The sequence below is a fragment of the Helianthus annuus genome, chromosome 9 (assembly GCF_002127325.2).
Source record: "Helianthus annuus cultivar XRQ/B chromosome 9, HanXRQr2.0-SUNRISE, whole genome shotgun sequence".
Classification (NCBI taxonomy): domain Eukaryota; kingdom Viridiplantae; phylum Streptophyta; class Magnoliopsida; order Asterales; family Asteraceae; genus Helianthus; species Helianthus annuus.
Genome location: NC_035441.2, coordinates 172021833 through 172047147, shown reverse-complemented (window position 1 = coordinate 172047147; position 25315 = coordinate 172021833). Strand labels below are relative to the sequence as shown.

At 39.2% G+C, this 25315-nt stretch overlaps 2 protein-coding genes across 2 annotated transcripts; both read left to right on the top strand.

The window, feature by feature from the left end:
* The first annotated feature begins 634 nt into the window (after nt 1-634).
* Nucleotides 635-2527, top strand: LOC110879600 (aldehyde oxidase GLOX1). The gene has a single exon (XM_022128081.2). The coding sequence runs from the start codon at nt 677-679 to the stop codon at nt 2300-2302; it is 1626 nt and encodes a 541-aa protein (XP_021983773.1). The 5' UTR covers nt 635-676; the 3' UTR covers nt 2303-2527.
* A 17832-nt stretch (nt 2528-20359) lies between these two features.
* LOC118482231 (aldehyde oxidase GLOX1-like) lies at nt 20360-22252 on the top strand. The gene has a single exon (XM_035977873.1). It carries the CDS (start codon nt 20402-20404, stop codon nt 22025-22027), a length of 1626 nt encoding a protein of 541 aa, XP_035833766.1. The 5' UTR covers nt 20360-20401; the 3' UTR covers nt 22028-22252.
* Nucleotides 22253-25315: the final 3063 nt, after the last annotated feature.

The window sequence follows — 25315 nt, the reverse complement described above, 5'->3', positions numbered from 1 at the left end:
AAATCTATAGTTTCATATACGTAACCTGCAAATGGTGGTGTTGGCTTATGATTTGCTAATGTAATCAATGTTCTAATTCATAGCAGTGGTTGGTAAGATAAGAAATCCACATAATCAAGCACAACAACATCAATAAAACAAGATCCATTAATTTTCTTTTATTCCTCTAAAGCCACCAAGTCCTACTGACTTTCCTAGAACGTACCCTGTTCAAAGAGCTGTTAGTTAAAAATTAAACGATAATCTCTATAAGACAATGTTAATTAATTAAGTACATATATCATATCTTTGATTAAGGATCAAGAATGTTAACCTTACCTAACAAATTCTGATTTTATTCTTGTAGAATAAGCAGATGATATTATTTATACAAATGATACTGAAATTGACTTTACATAAATCATTACTTCTAAGGTCAATGATTAAGCTGATGAACTGAACCCAACATCTTAATGATTTTAATACTACACACCAACAAACATAGCATTAACATGTTGAAAGATACAAATTAACTTTTTAACGGAACTAGAAACTATATATATTTAACTCATTGACTTTGGAGTGCATGAACTAGTATTTAAAGGGAGCAATCTCCATCATCACATCATATCCAGCACACACAATAACCTGACTAACAATCCAAAAAAAGAAAGAACAAACATCAACTGGAAATATCATGACCAGCACCCTCCTCTATCACCATCTTCTCCTTTCAGTTATCCTCCTCCTTCATGCCCCATTGTGTCCAGCTGCTGCTGGTGGATCATGGTCCGTCCTCCTCCCAAGCATTGGCATCTCAGCCATGCACATGCAGCTCCTTCCCAACGACCGTGTTGTAATGTATGATCGTACCGACTTTGGAATCTCCAACATCTCTCTTCCAAATGGCAAGTGCCGCCCTAACTCCACCGACTGCTCTGCCCACTCCGTCGAGTATGATGTCGGTTCCAATACTATACGACCGCTCATGGTGCTCACCAACGTATGGTGTTCTTCAGGAACATTAATGCCTGACGGCAGCTTAGTCCAGACCGGAGGATGGGCTGACGGTTACCGTAGGGTCAGGATTTATAAATCATGTGCCACATGTGACTGGCAAGAGATATCAAATGGGTTGAACCAACAGAGGTGGTATGCAACAAATCACCTATTGCCTGACGGGCGACAAATTATCATCGGCGGTCGTCAGGCATTTAACTATGAATTCTACCCAAAGATGTCGGCCACCGAGAACTCTCCCAGCTTTCCGTTTTTGGTCCAGACGAATGACCCCAATGTTGAGAATAATTTATACCCATTTGTGTTTCTCTATCCAGACGGGAACTTGTTTGTTTTCGCCAATAACCGTGCCATTTTATTCAACTACTCTAAGAACCAAGTTGTCAAGACCTACCCGACAATGCCCGGCGGGCAACCAAGGAACTACCCGAGCACTGGCTCTGCGGTACTACTCCCTTTGAGAATGAAAGAGGGGGTTGCCGAATCCGTTGAAGTGTTGGTTTGTGGGGGCGCGCCCAAAGGAGCATTTGCTAATGCAAATAATGGAAGATTTGACGGGGCATTAGATACCTGCGGGCGGATTAGAATATCCGACCCCAATCCTCAGTGGGTCATGGAAACAATGCCTTTGGCTCGAGTCATGGGTGACATGTTGTTGCTTCCCAACGGCCATGTCTTGATCATCAACGGTGCCTCAGCAGGGGTTGCCGGGTGGGAGCTTGGTAGGAACCCCGTTCTCAGCCCTGTAACTTATAGACCTGATAACCAAATTGGGTCTAGATTTGAGGTGCAAAATCCAAGCACAAAACCAAGAGTGTACCATTCCACAGCGGTCCTACTGCGAGATGGTCGGGTTCTTGTTGGTGGAAGCAACCCTCACGACAAATATGTGTTCACCAACGTGCTTTATCCAACCGAACTAAGCCTGGAGGCATTTTCTCCTTCTTATTTGGATCCAAGCTCTTCTTCTTCACGCCCCAGGATTTTATCACCCAAGACTAAAACTAAGATACGCTATGGAAAACGGATCGCTGTTACATTTACGGTACCAGGACCTGTAGATCTGAATTCGGTCAGCGTGACAATCGTGTCTCCTTCATTTAACACACACTCGTTATCTATGAATCAAAGGTTGTTGGTTCTCGACAGCGCTAACTCTACCAAAGCTCTCGGAAGGTCTACCTATAGAGTAGGTGTGACGGCACCTGCATCGGGTAACTTTGCACCCGCGGGTCATTATCTACTGTATGTGGTTCATAAAGAAATTCCAAGCTCGGGCATTTGGGTCCGAATGCAACGATAAACATCATCCAAAGCACTAGTGGTTTTGCTCCCGCAGTTGTTTATGGTTTATTTATTTCATTTTCAAGTTTTTCCCTTTGGGAACATTTATTTGTTGTTGATATATTTCAATTGTATATGTGACCTAATAAATTGGCATATCGAGATTGTTTGTTTGCCAATTCATGAAATCGTTACCTCTCCTATCAACTAAAAGATCTAATCAGCAGGTCACATTTCTAGCGTAGCCATAAATGTTAGCATAGTTTCCTTTGGTTCTTTGTCACCTCCGAAGCAAATTTGTTAATTTTTTAATACAATTATCTCGATTCCGCCATAAGTTTTATTCAACTGTATTAATTTTTTAAATAGTTGTTTCTTAATTCTTCTATACGTTTTTTCTAAATTGCTTTTAATCGATTTATAAATATTTACTTCACATTTTTTGCGCAACTTACTAATTTATTGTAAAGACTTTTTATAATCAGTATTTTCTAACATGGTAAAAACTTCATTTGTGATGGAAAGGCCATACCTAGATTGTCACACCCTCAAAATCCACATGTGGAAAGCCAATAGTCTATTGCTAGTGACGATACTACAAATGATGCAAGCACCCATGTTGTACCTAATGTAAACTGCAAAGCATGCACAAGTGTATCAACAAAGGTTGGTGAGTTCACAGTTTCTGTTTTAAAGGTAAGTAAGTTTTAAATACATTAGTTTATTAAAACATATCATGGGTAGCTAACCCACGGTTAAGCTACTAAACTGTGTAGTACCGAATACTTGACAGTTGTAAGTTGTTGTGCCCCGTATCAATGTCTATCATCATTGATATAAAGTCAAGGTCGAAAGTTCACGCCCAGCTCCCAGCACGGTGTGAGGTTTGTTTGTTGAACCTAATAGCGATATTAACTTGTACCTCGTTTGCCCAGCCCGACAACTAATCGGTATAATGTGTTGGGAATTTTCGGATAGAGTTTCATTTAGTACGCTAAAGACATGTAGGTCCGGGTTTCGGGACCGAAACCGTGATTTTATGTTTATGTTCACAGATGGAAGAGATAAGAGAGATGATAAACAAACAAACTTTGTATTAATCCGGTAGTAAACATTACAAGTCGGCCCGGTTACATGACAACCGAACTAATACCAAAGAAGTATACATCCAGGGAGAAATCAAGTGGTGATTTCTCCCGGTGAGGACTCAAACCTCCTATCACTCTCTAGCACACACTTGTGCTCTCACTCTTATGTTGCAAATGACAAGGTGTTGGTATTTATACCAAACACAGGTTGCACGGTCGAAGGATTAAACTGACTGGTCGATAGATCATCTGTCGACCATCCAGCTTTCGAAAGATACACACATACCTCGAAGGATGCCATATCCTTCGAGGTCCATCTTCAACCTTCGATGGATATCTTTCGAGCTCATCGAAGGATACACAATCCTTCGATGCCTTATCCTTCGACACCAACATATACAACCATAATTTGTCTAGCAAACACACACGGTCAACCGAATAACCCTCTCGTTTGACCACTTCAAACGAGCGGGTCTATACACGTTCGATAGACCGTTTCACTAACTATTACAAATTCAGCGTAAAATAATAACTAATCTATTCGACAAGCATCGGACACAAAATCTGCATCAACAAATTCCCCCTTGTCCGTTGCTGTCGAATGCTGAAAATGCAACTGCAATCAATCTTCAGTCAAGTATTCATCTTCTCTGTGTTGACAAATTCCCCCTTGACCGATGATCCAGGTAGGTAGTATCTTGATGCTCATTGTATAAGATTTCCCCCTCAGAGTACGCGCATCCGTGTTGAGTGTTGTGCAATTTCCTCAAAAGGCTCAATTGACCGATCTTCCGCTGATCTTCCAATACTCCAACCGGCATTTGATAAGGGTTCCATTCTTTTACAACTGCATCAAGTCTTGATCTTCAAGCGTCTGTGCAAAACATTCCACGCTGAACCGTTTGAATCACCAGAAAATCACAACTCTACCACCTGTGATTGCGTTTAGAAATTTACCGAAGAAATTCAACATTTGGAAATTTTTATCCCCCCATTTCTTTGGTAAAATCTCTAAACCTTAACAGATTCTTTCCACTTCAAAGAAACTGTCGTCAAATGTTCAACAATTCCCTCCACTGAGCGGAACTGTCATCAATCTTCATTGAATGTTCTCGATTCCGAAAATTCACGAACATGACTTTCTTCTTTGCATAAACTAGTTGAATAAGAACGTCCCCTGGTACCCCGTAGGATCTGACTTGTATCCCCCCAAAGACCAAAGACTTTGTGAACTCGTTAGGACCGGTATAGACGTTCCAGGTTCATACGTTCGTCTTCAAATGCGAGAATATGACAATAAACAAAATCCTTTCGAACATTTCCGAATAACCGGTAACAATCATAAATACTGATGCGCGGAAGCGAACATATCGTGTTGTTTTTGGCCCATAATAGTCGCGTTACCATTTTTGCCATTTGCATCGGTAACCGTGACTACCCCACAATTTTCAAACATCAAGTTTTCATCATCTCTTGTTTTCATCATGCTGCATCATCCCGCACGCTCCCAAAACCCATACGAATTTTGACCTTGATATTAGGAGCGCGATTCAGATCAACTTCACCAAACCTCAACCCAACTATGCAACTCACGAATAAAGACGGGTCCACGACTCCATGTCTCATCATTGTCAACATCCAAAAATAATAGACCCAGTAAATAGCTACATCATGGCCCAAAATTTAAGAGTTCCAACTTTTGTGTAGTCACATAATTGGGTCCAAACCAACAACCATTCCTTTTTAAAAAAAAATTAGTGGGCACAAGATTTAAAAATAAAATAAAAGAAATTGTCCCACTAATACTTAAGTCTACAATGACTTAAGTTTTAAAATGAATGGCTCAAAATTTTTATATATTCCCATGAAGACTTGTGGGTTATGGTCCCACGAAGAGTGTACTGAAACCCAAAAGATCTATGTTTGAAAAACAAGGCCCACAAAGAAAATTAAATTCCTTGATCCACTGAGCCCACAAGTCAAACAACCCTAAAAATGTTCAGCCGCTATTCTTCACAGTCTTCGTTTACTTTCGAAGATACCCAGCACCAGCTTCAAACATAATTGCAGCCGCTACTTCTGATCTCTCCCTCTCTCAATTTCTCAATACAACAACAGCAGCACCATCATCTTTCAAGATCTGTTCAATCTTTCGAGCCCCAAACAGCATCCTTCGAGATCTGAGGATGATGCTTCGACCAAAGGTGACCTTTCAAAAAGCTGATGATCTTTCTAAACCACTGTTTGATCTTTCGAAATCGTCAAGAGGTGAAGGCATCCTTCGAAGTTGTTGAGCTTTCGAAATTGTTGATCATTCGAAGTAGTTTTGACCCTTCGAGGTTGTTAAGGAATAGATGATCGTTTCCGAATTGAACCTTTCGAAATTAACAGATTTCATAATCTCCTTGTTTTCATCTAATGTCTGCATCATCCCGCACGCTCCCAAATACCCATTCGAATTTTCGACCTTGATATTAGGAGCGCAGATTCGAAAACAACTTTCACCACGACAATCAACCCAACTTGCAAACTCAGATAAGAGACGAGTTCCAGACAAACATCCAAAAATAATAGACCCAGTAAATAGATCATCATGGCCTTGTCATCAATTTAAGAGTTCCAACTTTTGTGTACCCACATAATTGGGTCCAAACCAACACCAGTTTTTAAAAAAAATTAGTGTTGGCACAAGATTTAAACATCATAAAATAAACAGAAATTGTCCTCTTCTTAATGCTCTAACTAATGAAAATACTAGCGAATGGTTGAAAAATAGCAACCAGATAGGTCCCACAAGAACATTGGAAGATTAAATTATTGACACTGAGCCCACAAGTCAAACAAAAACTCAGCCGCTATTCTTCACAGTCTTCTCGAAGGATTGAGTCTGAGGTGAAGATGATCTTTCGAAGTTGTTAATTTGTAATGGTGACCCTTCGAATGGTGACCCTTCGATTTTTTTTTTTTAATCTGACCCTTCGAAATTTGAAAAGGGATGATCTTTCAAAGTGGTTGATGAAGATGACCTTTCGAAGTACCGAGAGGTTTAGGTTCTGATCTTTCAAAGTGGTTAAGTTGACCCTTCGACTAAAGGAATGATCTTTCGAAACCATCTGACCTTTCGAAGTTCTTCACATCTTTCAAAACATGAAGATGTGAAGAACATCAAGAACATAGACACCAGGGTAAAACAGCAGATTTAATCGAAAACACTTGAACACCATTTTTGATGACGAAAACTTGAGTTTTAGAGAAAACATAAAACCCAACACTCGTTTTATCACAGATCTGGATATTCGGGTCCAGATCTGAGTTTTCTCATTTTCACCATTTTTTACATCTTGAACAAAAACCCACAAAAATCACAGATCTAGAGCACATGTGACTTAGTAAATGGTTAGTTTTACTAAATCGGGCACCATGGCTCTGATACCAATTGTAGGTCCCTTTTCTCGGAGGATCGAGAATAAACCTAAACCTTGTTATACAAACTCACTAGCGAGTGCGGAATCCAAGCTAGCGAGCAAACCGGGATGAAGCAAGAACAACACAAACACACAAAGATTCACCGATTAACACCACTGTATTAATACGTATGAAGGTTTCGGTTACAAGCACAATGTTTACAAATCTAACTTGCAAACTCTCCAGGTGTGTGTGTGTGTGTGTTTTCAGCAGAATGCTCTCTAAGTGTTTCTCTCTTGGTGTCTGCCTTTCACACTACACTGCATGGGTATTTATACCCATACACAGCAGGTCTGGTCGAAGGATCCGATAGATGATCCGAAGGATCATCTTTCGAATACAAAGCTATCGAAGGATCAGCAAGAACCTCGAAAGGTAATCTTTCGAGTTCCATAGTTCGAAGCATATCCTTCGTGGGGATCGAAGGATCCATATCATCCTTCGATCCCTTATCCTTCGACTCAGACACTTTACATTACAACATATTGGCCAAGTCAAACTAGGAGGATAGTTGACTTGGTCAACTTATAGACTAACTTAGGACATCGTTTATACACAGACCGAATACAGACAAAGTACAGACACAAGTGCACCAACAAACTCCCCCTTGGCTGTAGCTTTGTCTTTATCTTCCATAGTTGTAGACTCGTCTCGAACTTCGACGGTCTTTGGTCTTCGAGTTCCTAAAACTCTGATGTCCTTTCAAGTCTTCATTGTCGGTGGATCTTCAAAGTCTTCACGTCTTGAAAGCAGAGAGTGTATCAACAAACTACCCGTATCATGTAGGAAGTGTGTTGACAAACTCCCCCTTAACATAAGCTCCCCCTTGAGTTATGCTCGTGAAATACTTTAACTTTATGAAGTGAGATCCTTGTGGTGTTGATGATGGCCAGCGGCAACTCGATCATCTTCATCAGTTGAGTGCCTTCACGTTGTGTCTTCATCCCGAAGCTTGTCATCGACCATGTTCTCCTAGCCTTTAGAATCTGCACATGCAAGAAATCTAAACGCATAATGAGAACAACTGCTTGGAATATAGTTAATCATAAACAAGTGACACACGAATGACCATGTCATAATCAAACACCGTCCGACAGTTGCAAATTTCGACCGTTTATGAAGATTTAGTCAGTTCGGTTTTCGTTCAGGTTTCAGGCAACGAAGACTCGAGTTCCAACATCGTACGATCGAAAATAAAGTAGAAAGAAAATCTTTTTGGCTTTTATAAAGTTTATATTAAAACACACCTAAAATCTTTTTGGTATTTTTGAAATTAAAAGACAACAATTTAAAATCCTTTGAGTGTTATCAAACGACATCACCGCTAATGTCGTGCTGATATGCACCAAACGACGAAACTGTTTAACAGAAAACAATAAAAGTTAAGCAGTAAATAAATATATACAGACATTCTTTTTGCGAGTTTCGAGGGTAAGAGAATCATATCAGTGTACGGTCATGCCAAAACACTCTTGTTGTTCAGTTAGTTAACATTAAGATAAGCATCCTATAACAATTATCGGTATTGTTGTCCACTTAAGCTCAACTTATCAGATGTAATCATGGCGAGGGGATACGTTAAGGTATGATTTATACTTACCGACCGGTGTTCATCCACATCACGACACATTCCCGTATCAAGGTATGCCGAGGGTTCATCTTACCGGTGAGTATACCGATTATCATCTGTTTGACCGTATAAAGTGTGAGATACTCACTTATTTTGATTTGAAAACAAGCCCTATGTGATATAATCACTTATTGATGAGGAACTTGATTTTCGTATGCATGAGGGCACAGGTGCAAGTCCGTGAACAGGTCAGTACTTCCGTACAGCAGAGAGACGAACTTGACACCCGGATAAATGTGATATTTTATCACTTATTTGAGTTGGACATGTGATTGTTTATCACTTATTGAGGTCGAATGCAGTATGTAATATGTACACTTATGTATAGTATCATGGAAGATCTAGACTTGCGTCCCCGTTATTTTTCGGTAAAAGATACAGCCATGATACCCAGATGATAAGCAGCATAAAGACCGAATATCTCAGAACCTCGGCAATCTATCAAACGAAATTTCGGTACTAAGACCATATGCCAATGAATGGTTCCCACCTGATCTTCAGTCGATTAAGATTTATATCACCCTGCACACTTTAAAATGATTGTGAGCCTACCGATACATCTTATATAGAGCTGCTTATCGTTTTTCATTTAAGGTTAAAAGAGGTTTGGATAGACCACTGATGTACTATCATTTTCTCTTTTGCTCTCCAGGAAACTCATTTTTGTTTTTCTATTGTTTTTGTGTTTTTGAAATTTTTCGATGTTTTTGGATTTTCAGATTTTTGGATTTACTCCCCCTAAAATCAATAAACTAAGACAAATTTAAAAACACAAAGGTATTTACAAAAATGATTTTCCGATGTTGGTTTACTCTTGCTTGACCTTAATGCCATTTACCAAAATTAATTTTAATCAGGAAAGATTTAATTGAATTTTGGAGAAATCAGTTGGCATTTCGGTAAGCGGTGCGGACCATGACAACATTGATGAGTTTCACAAAGAAACAATCACGTGTGAGGTGATATTTGAGATCAACGTGTCAGGCCAAAGAGTGCTGTATGAGATAATAAAAATTCACAAAGTAGCTTAAATATCGACAAGTATAGGAGAGATTAAGAATTTAGAGGCGTATCCTGCAACTGTTCTGTGCATTGCAAGGAATCTAAACACTCTCCCAGCTGGATATCCACCCGGTGTGGACTTCAAAGTCGAATTTGCAACTTCATTCAGCCACATTTTCTTTTTCTTTCCTCTCTCTCCATCAAAGGCAACAATTTCTTTTGTCGCCTATCTTGTGCAAGGACATTCCACTATCAACAATCCTATGACTATCGATAGTTCCTCCTGGAACTTCCTGCACACTCACTCAAAGATTAGTTGGAGAGTGGGACCCAAGCCTTCATAGACTTGGGTTGCCCCTGAGAATCAAGAAATGTAATTTCAATTTCCTGATAATTTTCAAGCACAACACCTCCCCCTGAACCTTTACCTGTTTTAGGTTTCCAAGTTTGTTTTTGTTTACCAAAGTGTGTATTATGTACATTTTCTGGTTTTAATGGTTGTGACAAACTAGGTTTCCTTTTAACAGTTTCCGGTTTTAAGGCCTTTTCGATCACCTTTACATTTTTACGTCGTTGTTTCGTTTCTTGTTCTTTAATAGTGCGTTTATCATGTTTTGCAGAAACAGGACGACGTTGTGAGTGACCTTGTTCAGAGGGGGTTCTTTCAACAAAATTTGGTTTGGGCAAGTTTGTGCAATCTTTAATGATGTGCCCAGACTTCCCACATTTGAAACAAGTTCTCCTTTCACCAAACTTAGGAGAATTTGTTCGACTGGCAGATGTTGAACCTGTAGAACCTGAGGTACTTGCTCGTTCATCACACCCATTTGTGTGTTGGGTGTAATTGTTATCGCTGTTACGCTTCAAAATCTTGACTTTTTGTACAAAATCGGTGTTTGATTTGTTTTCAAAAGTCTCAATTTTATCTGTACCTTTTGATGCTACAAATTTAACATCTTTTCCTTTCTTCATGTAACGAGCTCCTTTTGATTCAACCTTAGCCTTTGGCTTTGGAGCTCGTTGTTGTTGTTTACCCTTAGAAGCAGTAGGTTGTTGAGTGGTTGGAGATTTTTGATTACCAAACTGTTTTCTAATCTCAGACTTAGGAATTGGATCACATTGTGTTACCACAATTCCCGGAAGTGTTTTTCCCAAAAATTTGTTTGTATTGTCTTCAAAGACTTTGTCAATCAAAGATTTATTTACATTTTTAATTGGAAAAACATGATCTGAGTAGATTTTATCATCTCCAACCAAAGTGTACAACACATTACTGCTTTTAACAGTAGACACACCTGTCTTATCAACTTTGACAGGATCAATCACTTGCTTGGCAACAGGTTGCACGACAGGAGTAGGAGGATCACAAAGAATATGATTCTCAATTGGAATTTCTACTCCTTTCGCCTCATCAAGTGATTCATCCTGGTCATTCACATCTGATTCATCATCTGAAGAATCACATTCCTCAATAGTTGGAGGACTTTGATTTGAAGCACATGATGACTTTTCTTTGTTATCAGATGAGCCCTCCGATGAATTGTCCGGTTTGAACCCTAGGCCAGTAGCAAATTCCTCAACATCAAGAGGCACACTGGGTTCATACCGAGGCATTTCCTCTTCATCGGGCAGCTTGGTATAGTTGTTCATCAAAGGGGGTGGACACGCCTTATACCCTACACCTTTCACATTACCTTTCAGTTTTTGAACGTCTATGATGTGATCGAGCACAAATCGGGAGTTAGAATAACTCTCCAACTTTTGCTTGATAGCATCATGCTCGCATTTGGCAATGGCTAACTCCTTTTTGGTTTCCTCAACAAGATTAATATAATCGTTAATACTAACTTGTTTATGATAAACAACTTTGTTCAATTCGGAAACACTTTTCTTTAGGGTTTCAATTACAGATTTAAAATCTTTTTCGTTTTGAGTTAACACCATGTTTGCCTCTCTGCACTTGGACAGTTCAATAACCAAACTTTGATTGTGACTATGAACCGTTTCAGATTCACGTTTCAATTCATCACATTTAAGTTTCATATCGGCACAATCACTACATATGCTAGGAGTTTTAGCTTGAACCTCACTTGTAGAATCTGTGACATTATCCACAAAGGCAGTGTGAGAAGAGAAAGATCCATCTTCAGTGAGAATCTTCTCCATTTCGCTCGATGTAGCATCAGCTTTCTTGATCAAGTCAGATTTTTGACCTTTTGTCTCCTTGGCATCATCCGACAAATTATCAGCTTCAGAATCAGTTCTTTCGTTTAAATCTGATTCTCCATCCGAGCTGCCACTATATCCTGAACTGTCATCATTTCCCGAAGGTTCATCATCATTGACATTTTTGACAATTTCAGCATAGAACGCAGTTCTTGTTTGATCATCGTTTCCTAACTGTATGTCCGGACCACAATCGACACTTAGATCAGATTGAGGTTGTGTTGTGGAAACTTGGGCTTGTGCTTGGGTTTGATTGAACTGTGGACACGGAGAAGAGCTTGTATTGGATTCAAACTCCATTTGAATCTTCGGTTGCTGAACGGAACTAGAACTAGCTGAAGGACCAAAACCCGGCAAATACATTTCTGTATTTTGAGTGAGTGCAATCCTTTGAGCTTTTCGAATTTCCACTTCGTTCTTTTGCTCCAACTTCTGAATGAATTCATAGATATTAACATTGACAGCATCTAAAACACCAGTATGCTTTAAAAACTCTATGAATGTGCTCCACTTTGGAGGTAGAGCATCAGCAAACCGTGCTACCATTTCCTGTTGAGATGGACGAACACCAGAATAACACATTTCACATATCAAATGATAATAACGAGTAGTCATATCATTTAGGGTTTCATTTTCTAAGAAATGAAATGATTCGAATTTCTTCTTCAACAGATCCTGGCGTATCTTTCTAGTAGCTGCATATCCTTCTCCTTGTTCTACCACAAAATTTTGCATGTTTTGATTTTGCTTTGACACCAAAGCCCATTGACTTGGACTGATTGATGGCTGTGGAATCATACTCTTTGCCCAATCTGCAGCAGTGACTAACTCTTGATTGGTTCGTGAGTCCAGACTCCAATCCCATGGACTTGTACAGCTCATTTTGATCAAATATTAATTACCAAACCTACACACCACAAACTGTTAATTGCAAAAACAGATATGAATCGAAAGATGAAAGTCTGTTCGAAAGATCAAGACTAGTTCGAATGATCAACAGTGATCGAAAGATTACTGTTGAGTTTCGAGCAAAGTCTTCGAAAGATTCACAATGAAAGATCCTTATCTTTCGACCAATTATCACGAAAGATTCACAGTTCGAAAGATCTTTATCTTTCGAATACTGATCTCGAAAGATTCACAATGAAAGATCCTTATCTTTCGAGATGAATCCTTATCTTTCGGACTACTATCTTTCGAAAAGATTCCAAACACGAAGGATAATTCTTAGACTTCGAAAGACTACTCGAAGGATGCTAATCTTTCGAGCTGTCTCTGATCGAAAGATGATCTTTCGAAGTCGAAGGATATCTTTCGGAACTTTCTGACACACAGACACAAAGTTGACGGGTAGGTGGGAAAGGTGATGGGTTGGTGCACAACTTTCGGCAGAAGGTATGTGCAGACACAACTTTTCACCAAACTTTGAAAAGTTTTCCCAAAATGGACAACACCTTATCCACAACCAGTCGCCGGAATTATGAACGGAAAATGGCCGGAAAAATCAAAGTCTCTTAAAAACAAGTTTTCAAGTTACCCAACCCAACCTTGAACACTCCCGAAGGTTTAGAAACCGTTTTTCAGTTTAAACAAGCAAGAAAACCACCAAAAACGGGTGCTAAACCAAGTGTTCAAACACACCAAGAACTTGAACAACCCGATTTTAAACAAGGTAAAGAGCCAAGCTCTGATACCACTTGTAGGTCCCTTTTCTCGGAGGATCGAGAATAAACCTAAACCTTGTTATACAAACTCACTAGCGAGTGCGGAATCCAAGCTAGCAAGCAAACCGGGATGAAGCAAGAACAAACACAAACACACAAAGATTCACCGATTAACACCACTGTATTAATACGTATGAAGGTTTCGGTTACAAGCACAATGTTTACAAATCTAACTTGCAAACTCTCTAGGTGTGTGTGTGTGTTTTCAGCAGAATGCTCTCTAAGTGTTTCTCTCTTGGTGTCTTCCTTGTGTCTACTGAAACCAACACACTGCATGGGTATTTATACCCATACACAGCAGGTCTGGTCGAAGGATCCGATAGATGATCCGAAGGATCATCTTTCGAATACAAAGCTATCGAAGGATCAGCAAGAACCTCGAAAGGTAATCTTTCGAGTTCCATAGTTCGAAGCATATCCTTCGTGGGGATCGAAGGATCCATATCATCCTTCGATCCCCTATCCTTCGACTCAGACACTTTACATTACAACATATTGGCCAAGTCAAACTAGGAGGATAGTTGACTTGGTCAACTTATAGACTAACTTAGGACATCGTTTATACACAGACCGAATACAGACAAAGTACAGACACAAGTGCACCAACAAGACATGAAATGTAAACTACAGTATTCAATTGGCAATATTCCAACCCAGGAATATAAAGTGGTCCCAAATCTAGAGATAGTGTAGTTCCCAAATCCGGGAATGCATGCTTTTAGTAAATGTATGAACTCGCCTTAGTTTAGCTCATCAAGGTTAAGTTTATGCGAGCTAGGATGGTCAACCACGTCCTATTATGGTTACCAAATATTAGTGGGTGTTTATGCAATTCACGAAAGTCCTACACGTATCTAGCAAATAGCACGCGAACAAGTTGTCACAAAATACTTTACCGTGTGGTTTTCATGCACATGCTCATAATATAACCTACGACATGACATACGCTATTTGTACAATCACTAAGCAAGTGCGGACACTAAAAATAGCAAGTTCTACTCTTATAAGTTTATAAATCATGCATAGCAAATTCACTGAAATTAGGTTGTTTTAGGAAGCTTGTTTACCTTTCTTAAGAAGCTGCAAAAATTATGATCTTTTTATGCAGCGTGCCCCTCGATGGGGTTGGCCTTGTGTTAAAATTTTAAGGCCTAACTCTTTACCAGAAAATTTAGAAAAATCATTTACTATGTAGTGGCCAGATTCGTCACTTCCAGACTGCAGCTTACGGAAAAATTCATTTAAAAATCCTCAGATTACCCGATTGACTCGATTCTAGTTGGAGATTCGTACAGACACCTAAGACTATCTACTACATAACTTTCATGACTTAACTCCAATTATTCACCGAGATATGACTTAAAACACAAAAATTCTGCAGAAAAATACAGCTTGGACCACTGAAACGAAATAATTCGTTTAAAATACCAAACGACATTGAAAAATTTTGATTCAAGTGTTATTAAAAGGGTATTCTGAAATACTACGTTTTGGACTCATGCAAATCCAGTTTCCATTATGTTATGACTCAGTTACAGCGGTTGTAACTGTTTAACAGCTTTATGTTTTCACATAAACTTTACTAAGACGAGTTTCCAAGTTCCTCTAACGTGTCTTGCCATTACATATCACCTTTGCAACGCACTTAGAAGGTTATATGTCTCTTTATATCAAATTTATCATACAAAACTTCAAGATTTTCAAACCCTAATCCGTATATATATATATATATATTGTCCATTCATACATAATCAACAACGCTAAAAAATCATAGGTGACTTCCATACATCCTATACCCCAAGTTATCATCATATTATCAAGGATCATGTAAAGAAAGACATAAACGCAACCAAGATACGAACATTAACAACCAAGATCATGTATAAATTAATAGAACCAAGAAACAAAACTCAACATTCATGACCCGAAACTCAACCGATTAACCTAATCCTCTAAGCCGATTACGACTGCACCCAAGTTTCACATATAACACATTTGCAAGACACTTGTATGGTTATAAACACATCTCAAGGCATTAAAGGTTTACCTGGTCGAGTTGAATGCCGGTTGGACCTGATTGCGAAGAGAAAGAAGACGAGAGTGAGAGAGAGTAGCGAGAGAGATGGAGCAGCGACGGTGGGCAAGGGGTGTCGCCTGCAGCCGCACGTCGAGGGAGAGAGGAGGGAGTGTTAGGTTTTCTTATTTGTGATTACGGGATTACACGCACACATGCATGCATGCTTACACGCATAAGGGATTTTGGGCTTGGGGTGGTTTGGGCCGTAACGAGGGATGGGGTGGCGGTTTGGGCTTTAAAAAGTGGGTCGTCCACTTCATTGGGCCGTAACCAAGGCCAAGGGACGGGGTGGCGGGTTGGGATTGGTATTGGGCCGAAACAGTTAAGCGTTTAGTGGGTGTGTTGGGCCGACAAGGGAGAGAGAGTGACGTGGCTTTGGGTTGATTTGGGTTTTGGTTTTGGTTTTGGGCTTCACAGCAGTTTGGGCCGAAAAAGGGATAGGAGGGTGTGGGTCATGCTAACGGGTTAGTCGGTTCGTAAAAGTAATATATATACATATACTACATATAGTTGTTTGAGTTTCGAGTCGTAAATCTTATGTTGATCATGCTCGACAAGTAACTAATAAAAGTAACACGTAATGAACGTAAATTATAGACACAAACACAAGAAGTGCTAACCTCAGAAGTACGGGTTGTCACATAGATCATAGCTATAGGACGACGAATTTAGGTTCTTAACTTTAACTGTGTAATAGTATTCACTTTTCCACTAAAGATTATGTTCTAAAACACCTTTCAATGCACACCCATTTTTTAGGGAGAAATAGAACCTACTTTTATACATTGAATTAGCCAATTAGGTTCCATGGCTTAGGTTATTTTGGAGGCATAGTCGGTGCGCGACTGGTAATTTGAGCTTGGCAACCATTTCAATGAGCTAACTGATCGGCGTTGAAATGCATGTTAAATATATAGAAAATGTGTGTGTTTTCCTAAGTAACTTAACTTGTTTCGGTAAGTCGACTATCGAATCCAGTAAGAGCTAGCTAATAAAGTAGACATTAAATTTCAAATTGATCTTTGATTAACTGCAATATGAAATTGATTATTGAGGTCATCCGTTATAGTTAAATCTATTTTCATTGTCACGTCATAAAATGTCTGCTAGATCACTCGCTCATAATTAAGCCACAGATAGGGGTGTACACGAGCCGGGTCGAGCCCGAGCTTGAGCTCGGCTCGTTAGGTTTTTATGAAGCTCGAGCTCGAGCTCGAGCTCGGCTCGGTTCGAGCCTACTTCTTTGAGCTCGAGCTCGGCTCGCGAGTAAAACCCAAAGCTCGAGCTCGGCTCGAACTATTTTTAGAACAACCTTAAACGACCTAAAAGCTCGGCTCGAGCTCACTTCAACATCGCGTAAATGAGCCAAAGCTCGGCTCGAGCTCGGCTCATCAATGTTATCATCATTATTAATATATTATATATAAAAAAACTTAAAATTTTGTACGGGCTCGTTTAGGCTTGCGAGCCTAAACAAGCTTTGTATTTCAGGCTCGAGCTTGGGCTCCATAACAAAATGAGCTCAATTTCAGGCTCGAGCTCGGGCTCGGGCTCGTTAAGGCTCGGCTCGTTCGAGCTTTTAAGCGATTGATCACGAGTAGCTCTCGAGCCTCTGGGCTTTTTTACACCCCTAGCCACATATCACTGGCTCATCAACTACGGTGTAATGGTTTCATCCCCCAGTCATATTAGTCATTACTCTTTTACTTAGATCTTATTATTAGTATTAATAAAAGAAAGTACATTGAATTTAAATAAGTAAAAGAGTGAATTGCAAGTTTTGTCCTTTATCTTTAGGCCATTTTGCAAGCTTTGTCCTTTATGTTTAAATTTGACGAGTTTTGTCCTTTATGTTTGAAAATCAAGCACGTTTTACCCTTTGGGGCAAAACGTGCTTGATTTTTAAGGCCCAAAGGGTAAAACGTGCTTGATTTTCAAACATAAAGGACAAAACTCGTCAAATTTAAGCATAAAGGACAAAACTTGCAAAATGGCCTAAAGGGTAAAACGTGCTTGGTTTACCACCATAGGAAGGTTTGCCACCGGAGAACAATATACCTCCCAATTAATAATTTGTCGGAGAGTAGTTGATTAAAGGTATAATCATACAACCAGTTCAACTTCATGTCTGTCAAATCTGTTTGAGCATCATCTGGATAGTTTACGACTGGAGGAGGACTTGAAGGTGGATGACGATAGACTGCCGGAGGAAAAGGGTTTTCCGTTTGAGGACCGTAGACTGCCCGGAGAAAAGGGGTTTGCCACCTGAGGGTTTGAAGTAGAATGGATTGAGCGTGGAGGGCTTAAGTGTCGACGGTCGAAGGTCTTGCCGGTTCAATCTGAATAACCCCCTACCCATATCTCTAAATTAATATGGTCTTTGGAGTGAAATGTGAATTGAGAAATGAAACGTGGGTTGCAAGACGAAGTGGCTTTATAACCACTAGAATATAACCGTTGTAATATAGCCACTGGAATGTAGCCTTTGGAATAGGATTATATTTTAACTTAACTGGATTATGTTTAAGTTTAATAATCAACATTAAAATTAATTGGAGATCCCTAGAATGCTCTTAGAGAACCTTTTCCTTGTTATTTAATACACAAACAAGTGTGGAATCCAAGTTTGCATACAAACCAAAGCAAGAACACACCAATAACAAGTTGAATATCACTTTAAAGCTTCTTTGTATTGATTTCAGCAGAGTAACAGTACATGAATACACAATAATGCACCAATACTCTCTGAATGTGCTCCCTTGGTTCATAAAATGATCAAATGCAGTATTTATACCGAAATACCGAAGTCTCCACAAAGGTCAGTTAATGAGAGGCGAAGGTGACCTTATCCAAACGAAGGTTCACCTTCGCCACATGTACATCACACGAAGTTGGCCAATGAAACACGAAGGCCCACCTTTTTAAACCCAAAGGTTCATAAGTGATTGTGTTTTTCCAACATATAATATTTTTCTCATGTGTTTTTCCATGTGACAATATATTTTTATTATGATATCGACTTTTATTACGTGACCTGACCTTAAATTTTTTAACAACGGATTGTTATAAATGAACCTGCCAAGAAAAAACTGACAAACCAGGAAAACGTTTCATGGCTCATTGATTTTATCTAATGCAAGTTTGATATACTTTGAGATGGTCCTTCTAACATTAGTTCTTTGATTTTTTACGATAAATACACCGAAAGACAATATAGAATTTTAAACTCCTAATTACCTTTTGGTTATAAAATATACCACTAAGTTAATAAGAGGACCCGGGGTGGGAGCTTTTTTGCACGTTATTTCATCACGGAAACTTATTTAACGCGTTAATGTCCACCGCCGGCAACAAGTATAACGCGTGGTGAGTTCAACAAAATCGATTTTCGTGATGAGTATAACGCGTGATGATTTATTTTTGTGAGTGGAATTGTTGGTTGGGGGGAAATTGTTGGGTGTGGTGATGAGTGATGATCACCCCCACTAAAAAAGGTTGTGAGTGATGGAAAAATGGTCGATGACATGGCGGAACTTGATTGGTGCTTGTGAGTGATAGAATTCTATCACTAGTGAACCACCCCCCTCCCCTAAACAGGATGCGTCCCTAACGGGTTATGACTCTTTTTCTATCCCTTCTATCTTCTTTTCTTTGGTTTTTTCCTCCTTTTCTCAGTTTGTCATTTCTTATAAAACATGGAAGAGAAAGAAAACAATTAATTTGTTATTGGTGGTTGTTGGGTATGGAATGGGAATGATAATAATCTAATGATACTGTTTATTACGTTGGAGTTTGAGGAAGCAAACCTCTTTATTTTAAATCACAATAATAGCACACGTTGTTTTGCTAGTTCATATATAATGTTCCACGGACACACTATGCATGTATCCATAATTTCATTTTCTGTAATATCCCTCAGCAAAGAATTAGAATTTAAAAGAAATGTTCCAAATGTCAAACACCACCAAATTACCAATACCTACCAAATAAACATGATCATACACTCGATTCCCTTTATAAGGGACATGCATCTCGTTATCCATCGGTTTAGTTTAATTAGGTAATGTATTAAAATACATGTATGCCTCAAATATTATATAAACAGAAACATTCGTCTTGTATTAGAGCAAAAATAACTAGCTTAACTAACTAAAATTACAGAGTCGCTACACGTACATCAAATCCTCTTAATGCAATATGCATTATACATCACTTCAACTTGTATGCTCAAAATCTATAGTTTCATATACGTAACCTGCAAATGGTGGTGTTGGCTTATGATTTGCTAATGTAATCAATGTTCTAATTCATAGCAGTGGTTGGTAAGATAAGAAATCCACATAATCAAGCACAACAACATCAATAAAACAAGATCCATTAATTTTCTTTTATTCCTCTAAAGCCACCAAGTCCTACTGACTTTCCTAGAACGTACCCTGTTCAAAGAGCTGTTAGTTAAAAATTAAACGATAATCTCTATAAGACAATGTTAATTAATTAAGTACATATATCATATCTTTGATTAAGGATCAAGAATGTTAACCTTACCTAACAAATTCTGATTTTATTCTTGTAGAATAAGCAGATGATATTATTTATACAAATGATACTGAAATTGACTTTACATAAATCATTACTTCTAAGGTCAATGATTAAGCTGATGAACTGAACCCAACATCTTAATGATTTTAATACTACACACCAACAAACATAGCATTAACATGTTGAAAGATACAAATTAACTTTTTAACGGAACTAGAAACTATATATATTTAACTCATTGACTTTGGAGTGCATGAACTAGTATTTAAAGGGAGCAATCTCCATCATCACATCATATCCAGCACACACAATAACCTGACTAACAATCCAAAAAAAGAAAGAACAAACATCAACTGGAAATATCATGACCAGCACCCTCCTCTATCACCATCTTCTCCTTTCAGTTATCCTCCTCCTTCATGCCCCATTGTGTCCAGCTGCTGCTGGTGGATCATGGTCCGTCCTCCTCCCAAGCATTGGCATCTCAGCCATGCACATGCAGCTCCTTCCCAACGACCGTGTTGTAATGTATGATCGTACCGACTTTGGAATCTCCAACATCTCTCTTCCAAATGGCAAGTGCCGCCCTAACTCCACCGACTGCTCTGCCCACTCCGTCGAGTATGATGTCGGTTCCAATACTATACGACCGCTCATGGTGCTCACCAACGTATGGTGTTCCTCAGGAACATTAATGCCTGACGGCAGCTTAGTCCAGACCGGAGGATGGGCTGAGGGTTACCGTAGGGTCAGGATTTATAAATCATGTGCCACATGTGACTGGCAAGAGATATCAAATGGGTTGAACCAACAGAGGTGGTATGCAACAAATCACCTATTGCCTGACGGGCGACAAATTATCATCGGCGGTCGTCAGGCATTTAACTATGAATTCTACCCAAAGATGTCGGCCACTGAGAACTCTCCCAGCTTTCCGTTTTTGGTCCAGACGAATGACCCCAATGTTGAGAATAATTTATACCCATTTGTGTTTCTCTATCCAGACGGGAACTTGTTTGTTTTCGCCAATAACCGTGCCATTTTATTCAACTACTCTAAGAACCAAGTTGTCAAGACCTACCCGACAATGCCCGGCGGGCAACCAAGGAACTACCCGAGCACTGGCTCTGCGGTACTACTCCCTTTGAGAATGAAAGAGGGGGTTGCCGAATCCGTTGAAGTGTTGGTTTGTTGGGGCGCGCCCAAAGGAGCATTTGCTAATGCAAATAATGGAAGATTTGACGGAGCATTAGATACCTGCGGGCGGATTAGAATATCCGACCCCAATTCTCAGTGGGTCATGGAAACAATGCCTTTGGCTCGAGTCATGGGTGACATGTTGTTGCTTCCCAACGGCCATGTCTTGATCATCAACGGTGCCTCAGCAGGGGTTGCCGGGTGGGAGCTTGGTAGGAACCCCGTTCTCAGCCCTGTAACTTATAGACCTGATAACCAAATTGGGTCTAGATTTGAGGTGCAAAATCCAAGCACAAAACCAAGAGTGTACCATTCCACAGCGGTCCTACTGCGAGATGGTCGGGTTCTTGTTGGTGGAAGCAACCCTCACGACAAATATGTGTTCACCAACGTGCTTTATCCAACCGAACTAAGCCTGGAGGCATTTTCTCCTTCTTATTTGGATCCAAGCTCTTCTTCTTCACGCCCCAGGATTTTATCACCCAAGACTAAAACTAAGATACGCTATGGAAAACGGATCGCTGTTACATTTACGGTACCAGGACCTGTAGATCTGAATTCGGTCAGCGTGACAATCGTGTCTCCTTCATTTAACACACACTCGTTATCTATGAATCAAAGGTTGTTGGTTCTCGACAGCGCTAACTCTACCAAAGCTCTCGGAAGGTCTACCTATAGAGTAGGTGTGACGGCACCTCCATCGGGTAACTTTGCACCCGCGGGTCATTATCTACTGTATGTGGTTCATAAAGAAATTCCAAGCTCGGGCATTTGGGTCCGAATGCAACGATAAACATCATCCAAAGCACTAGTGGTTTTGCTCCCGCAGTTGTTTATGGTTTATTTATTGCATTTTCAAGTTTTTCCCTTTGGGAACATTTATTTGTTGTCGATATATTTCAATTGTATATGTGACCTAATAAATTGGCATATCGAGATTGTTTGTTTGCCAATTCATGAAATCGTTACCTCTCCTATCAACTAAAAGATCTAATCAGCAGGTCACATTTCTAGCGTAGTCATAAATGTTAGCATAGTTTCCTTTGGTTCTTTGTCACCTCCGAAGCAAATTTGTTAATTTTTTAATACAATTATCTCGATTCTGCCATAAGTTTTATTCAACTGTATTAATTTTTTAAATAGTTGTTTCTTAATTCTTCTACACGTTTTTCTAAATTGCTTTTAATCGATTTATAAATATTTACTTCACATTTTTTGCGCGACTTACTAATTTATTGTAAAGACTTTTTATAATCAGTATTTTCTAACATGGTAAAAACTTCATTTGTGATGGAAAGGCCATACCTAGATTGTCACACCCTCAAAATCCACATGTGGAAAGCCAATAGTCTATTGCTAGTGACGATACTACAAATGATGCAAGCACCCATGCTGTACCTAATGTAAACTGCAAAGCATGCACAAGTGTATCAACAAAGGTTGGTGAGTTCACACTTTCTGTTTTAAAGGTAAGTAAGTTTTAAATACATTAGTTTATTAAAACATATCATGGGTAGCTAACCCACGGTTAAGCTACTAAACTGTGTAGTACCGAATACTTGACAGTTGTAAGTTGTTGTGCCCCGTATCAATGTATATCATCATTGATATAAAGTCAAGGTCGAAAGTTCACGCCCGGCTCCCAGCACGGTGTGAGGTTTGTTTGTTGAACCTAATAGCGATATTAACTAGTACCTCGTTTGCCAAGCCCGGCAACTAATCGGTATAATGTGTAGGGAATTTTCGGATAGAGTTTCGTTTAGTACGCTAAAGACATGAAATGTAAACTACAGTATTCAATTGGCAATATTCCAACCCAGGAATATAAAGTGGTCCCAAATCTAGAAATAGTGTAATTCCCAAATCCGGGAATGCATGCTTTTAGTAAATGTATGAACTCGCCTTAGTTTAGCTCATCAAGGTTAAGATTATGCGAGCTAGGATGGTCAACCACGTCCTATTATGGTTACCAGAAATATTAGTGGGTGTTTATGCAATTCACGAAAGTCCTACACGTATCTAGCAAATAGCACGCGAAGAAGTTGTCACCAAATACTTTACCGTGTGGTTTTAATGCACATGCTCATAATATAGCCTACGACATGACATACGCTATTTGTACAATCACTTAGCAAGTGCGGACACCAAAAATAGCAAGTTCTACTCTTATAAGTTTATAAATCATGCATAGCAAATTCACTGAAATTAGGTTGTTTTAGGAAGCTCGTTTACCTTTCTTAAGAAGCTGCAAAAATTATGATCTTTTTATGCAGCGTGCCCCTCGGTGGGGTTGGCCTTGTGTTAAAATGTTTAGGCCTAACTCTTTACCAGAAAATTTAGAAAAATCATTTACTATGTAGTGGCCAGATTCGTCACTTTCAGACTGCAGCTTATGGAAAAATTCATTTAAAAATCCTCAGATTACCCGATTGACTCGATTCTAGTTGGAGATTCGTACAGACACCTAAGACTATCTACTACATAACTTTCATGACTTAACTCCAATTATTCTCCGAGATATGACTTAAAACACAAAAATTCTGCAGAAAAATGCAACTTGGACCACTGAAACGAAATAATTCGTTTAAAATACCAAACGACATTGAAAAATTTTGATTCAAGTGTTATTAAAAGGGTATTCTGAATACTAGGTTTTAGACTCATGCAAATCCAGTTTCCATTATGTTATGACCCTGTTACAGCGGTTGTAACTGTTTAACAGCTTTATGTTTTCACATAAACTTTACTAAGACGAGTTTCCAAGTTCCTCTAACGTGTCTTGCCATTACATATCACCTTTGCAACGCACTTAGAAGGTTATATGTCTCTTTATATCAAATTTATCATACAAAACTTCAAGATTTTCAAACCCTAATCCGTATATATATATATATATATATACATATACATATATATATATACATATATATATATATACATCTATATATATATATACATATATATATATATATATTGTCCATTCATACATAATCAACAACGCTAAAAAATCATAGGTGGCTTTCATACATCCTATACCCCAAGTTATCATCATATTATCAAGGATTATGTAAAGAAAGACATAAACGCAACCAAGATACGAACATTAACAACCAAGATCATGTATAAACTAATAGAACCAAGAAACAAAACTCAACATTCATGACCCGAAACTCAACCGATTAACCTAATCCTCTAAGCCGATTACGACTGCACCCAAGTTTCACATATAACACATTTGCAAGACACTTGTATGGTTATAAACACATCTCAAAGCATTAAAGGTTTACCTGGTCGAGTTGAATGCCGGTTGGACCTGATTGCGAAGAGAAAGAAGACGAGAGTGAGAGAGAGTAGCGAGAGAGATGGAGCAGCGACGGTGGGCAGGGGGTGTCGCCTGCAGCCGCACGTCGAGGGAGAGAGGAGGGAGGGTTAGGTTTTCTTATTTGTGATTACGAGATTACACGCACACATAGATGCATGCTTACACGCATAAGGGATTTTGGGCTTGGGGTGGTTTGGGCCATAACGAGGGATGGGGTGGCGGTTTGGGCTTTAAAAAGTGGGTCGTCAACTTCCTTGGGCCGTAACCAAGGCCAAGGGACGGGGTGGCGGGTTGGGATTGGTATTGGGCCGAAACAGTTAAGCGTTTAGTGGGTGTGTTGGGCCGACAAGGGAGAGGGAGTGATGTGGCTTTGGGTTGATTTGGGTTTTGGTTTTGGGCTTCACAGCAGTTTGGGCCGAAAAAGGGATAGGAGGGTGTGGGTCATGCTAACGGGTTAGTCGGTTCGTAAAAGTAATATATATATATACATATACTACATATAGTTGTTTGAGTTTCGAGTCGTAAATCTTATGTTGATCATGCTCGACAAGTAACTAATAAAAGTAACACGTAATGAACGTAAATTATAGACACAAACACGAGAAGTGCTAACCTCAGAAGTACGGGTTGTCACATAGATCATAGCTATAGGACGACGAATTTAGGTTCTTAACTTTAACTGTGTAATAGTATTCACTTTTCCACTAAAGATTATGTTCTAAAACACCTTTCAATGCACACCCATTTTTTAGGGAGAAA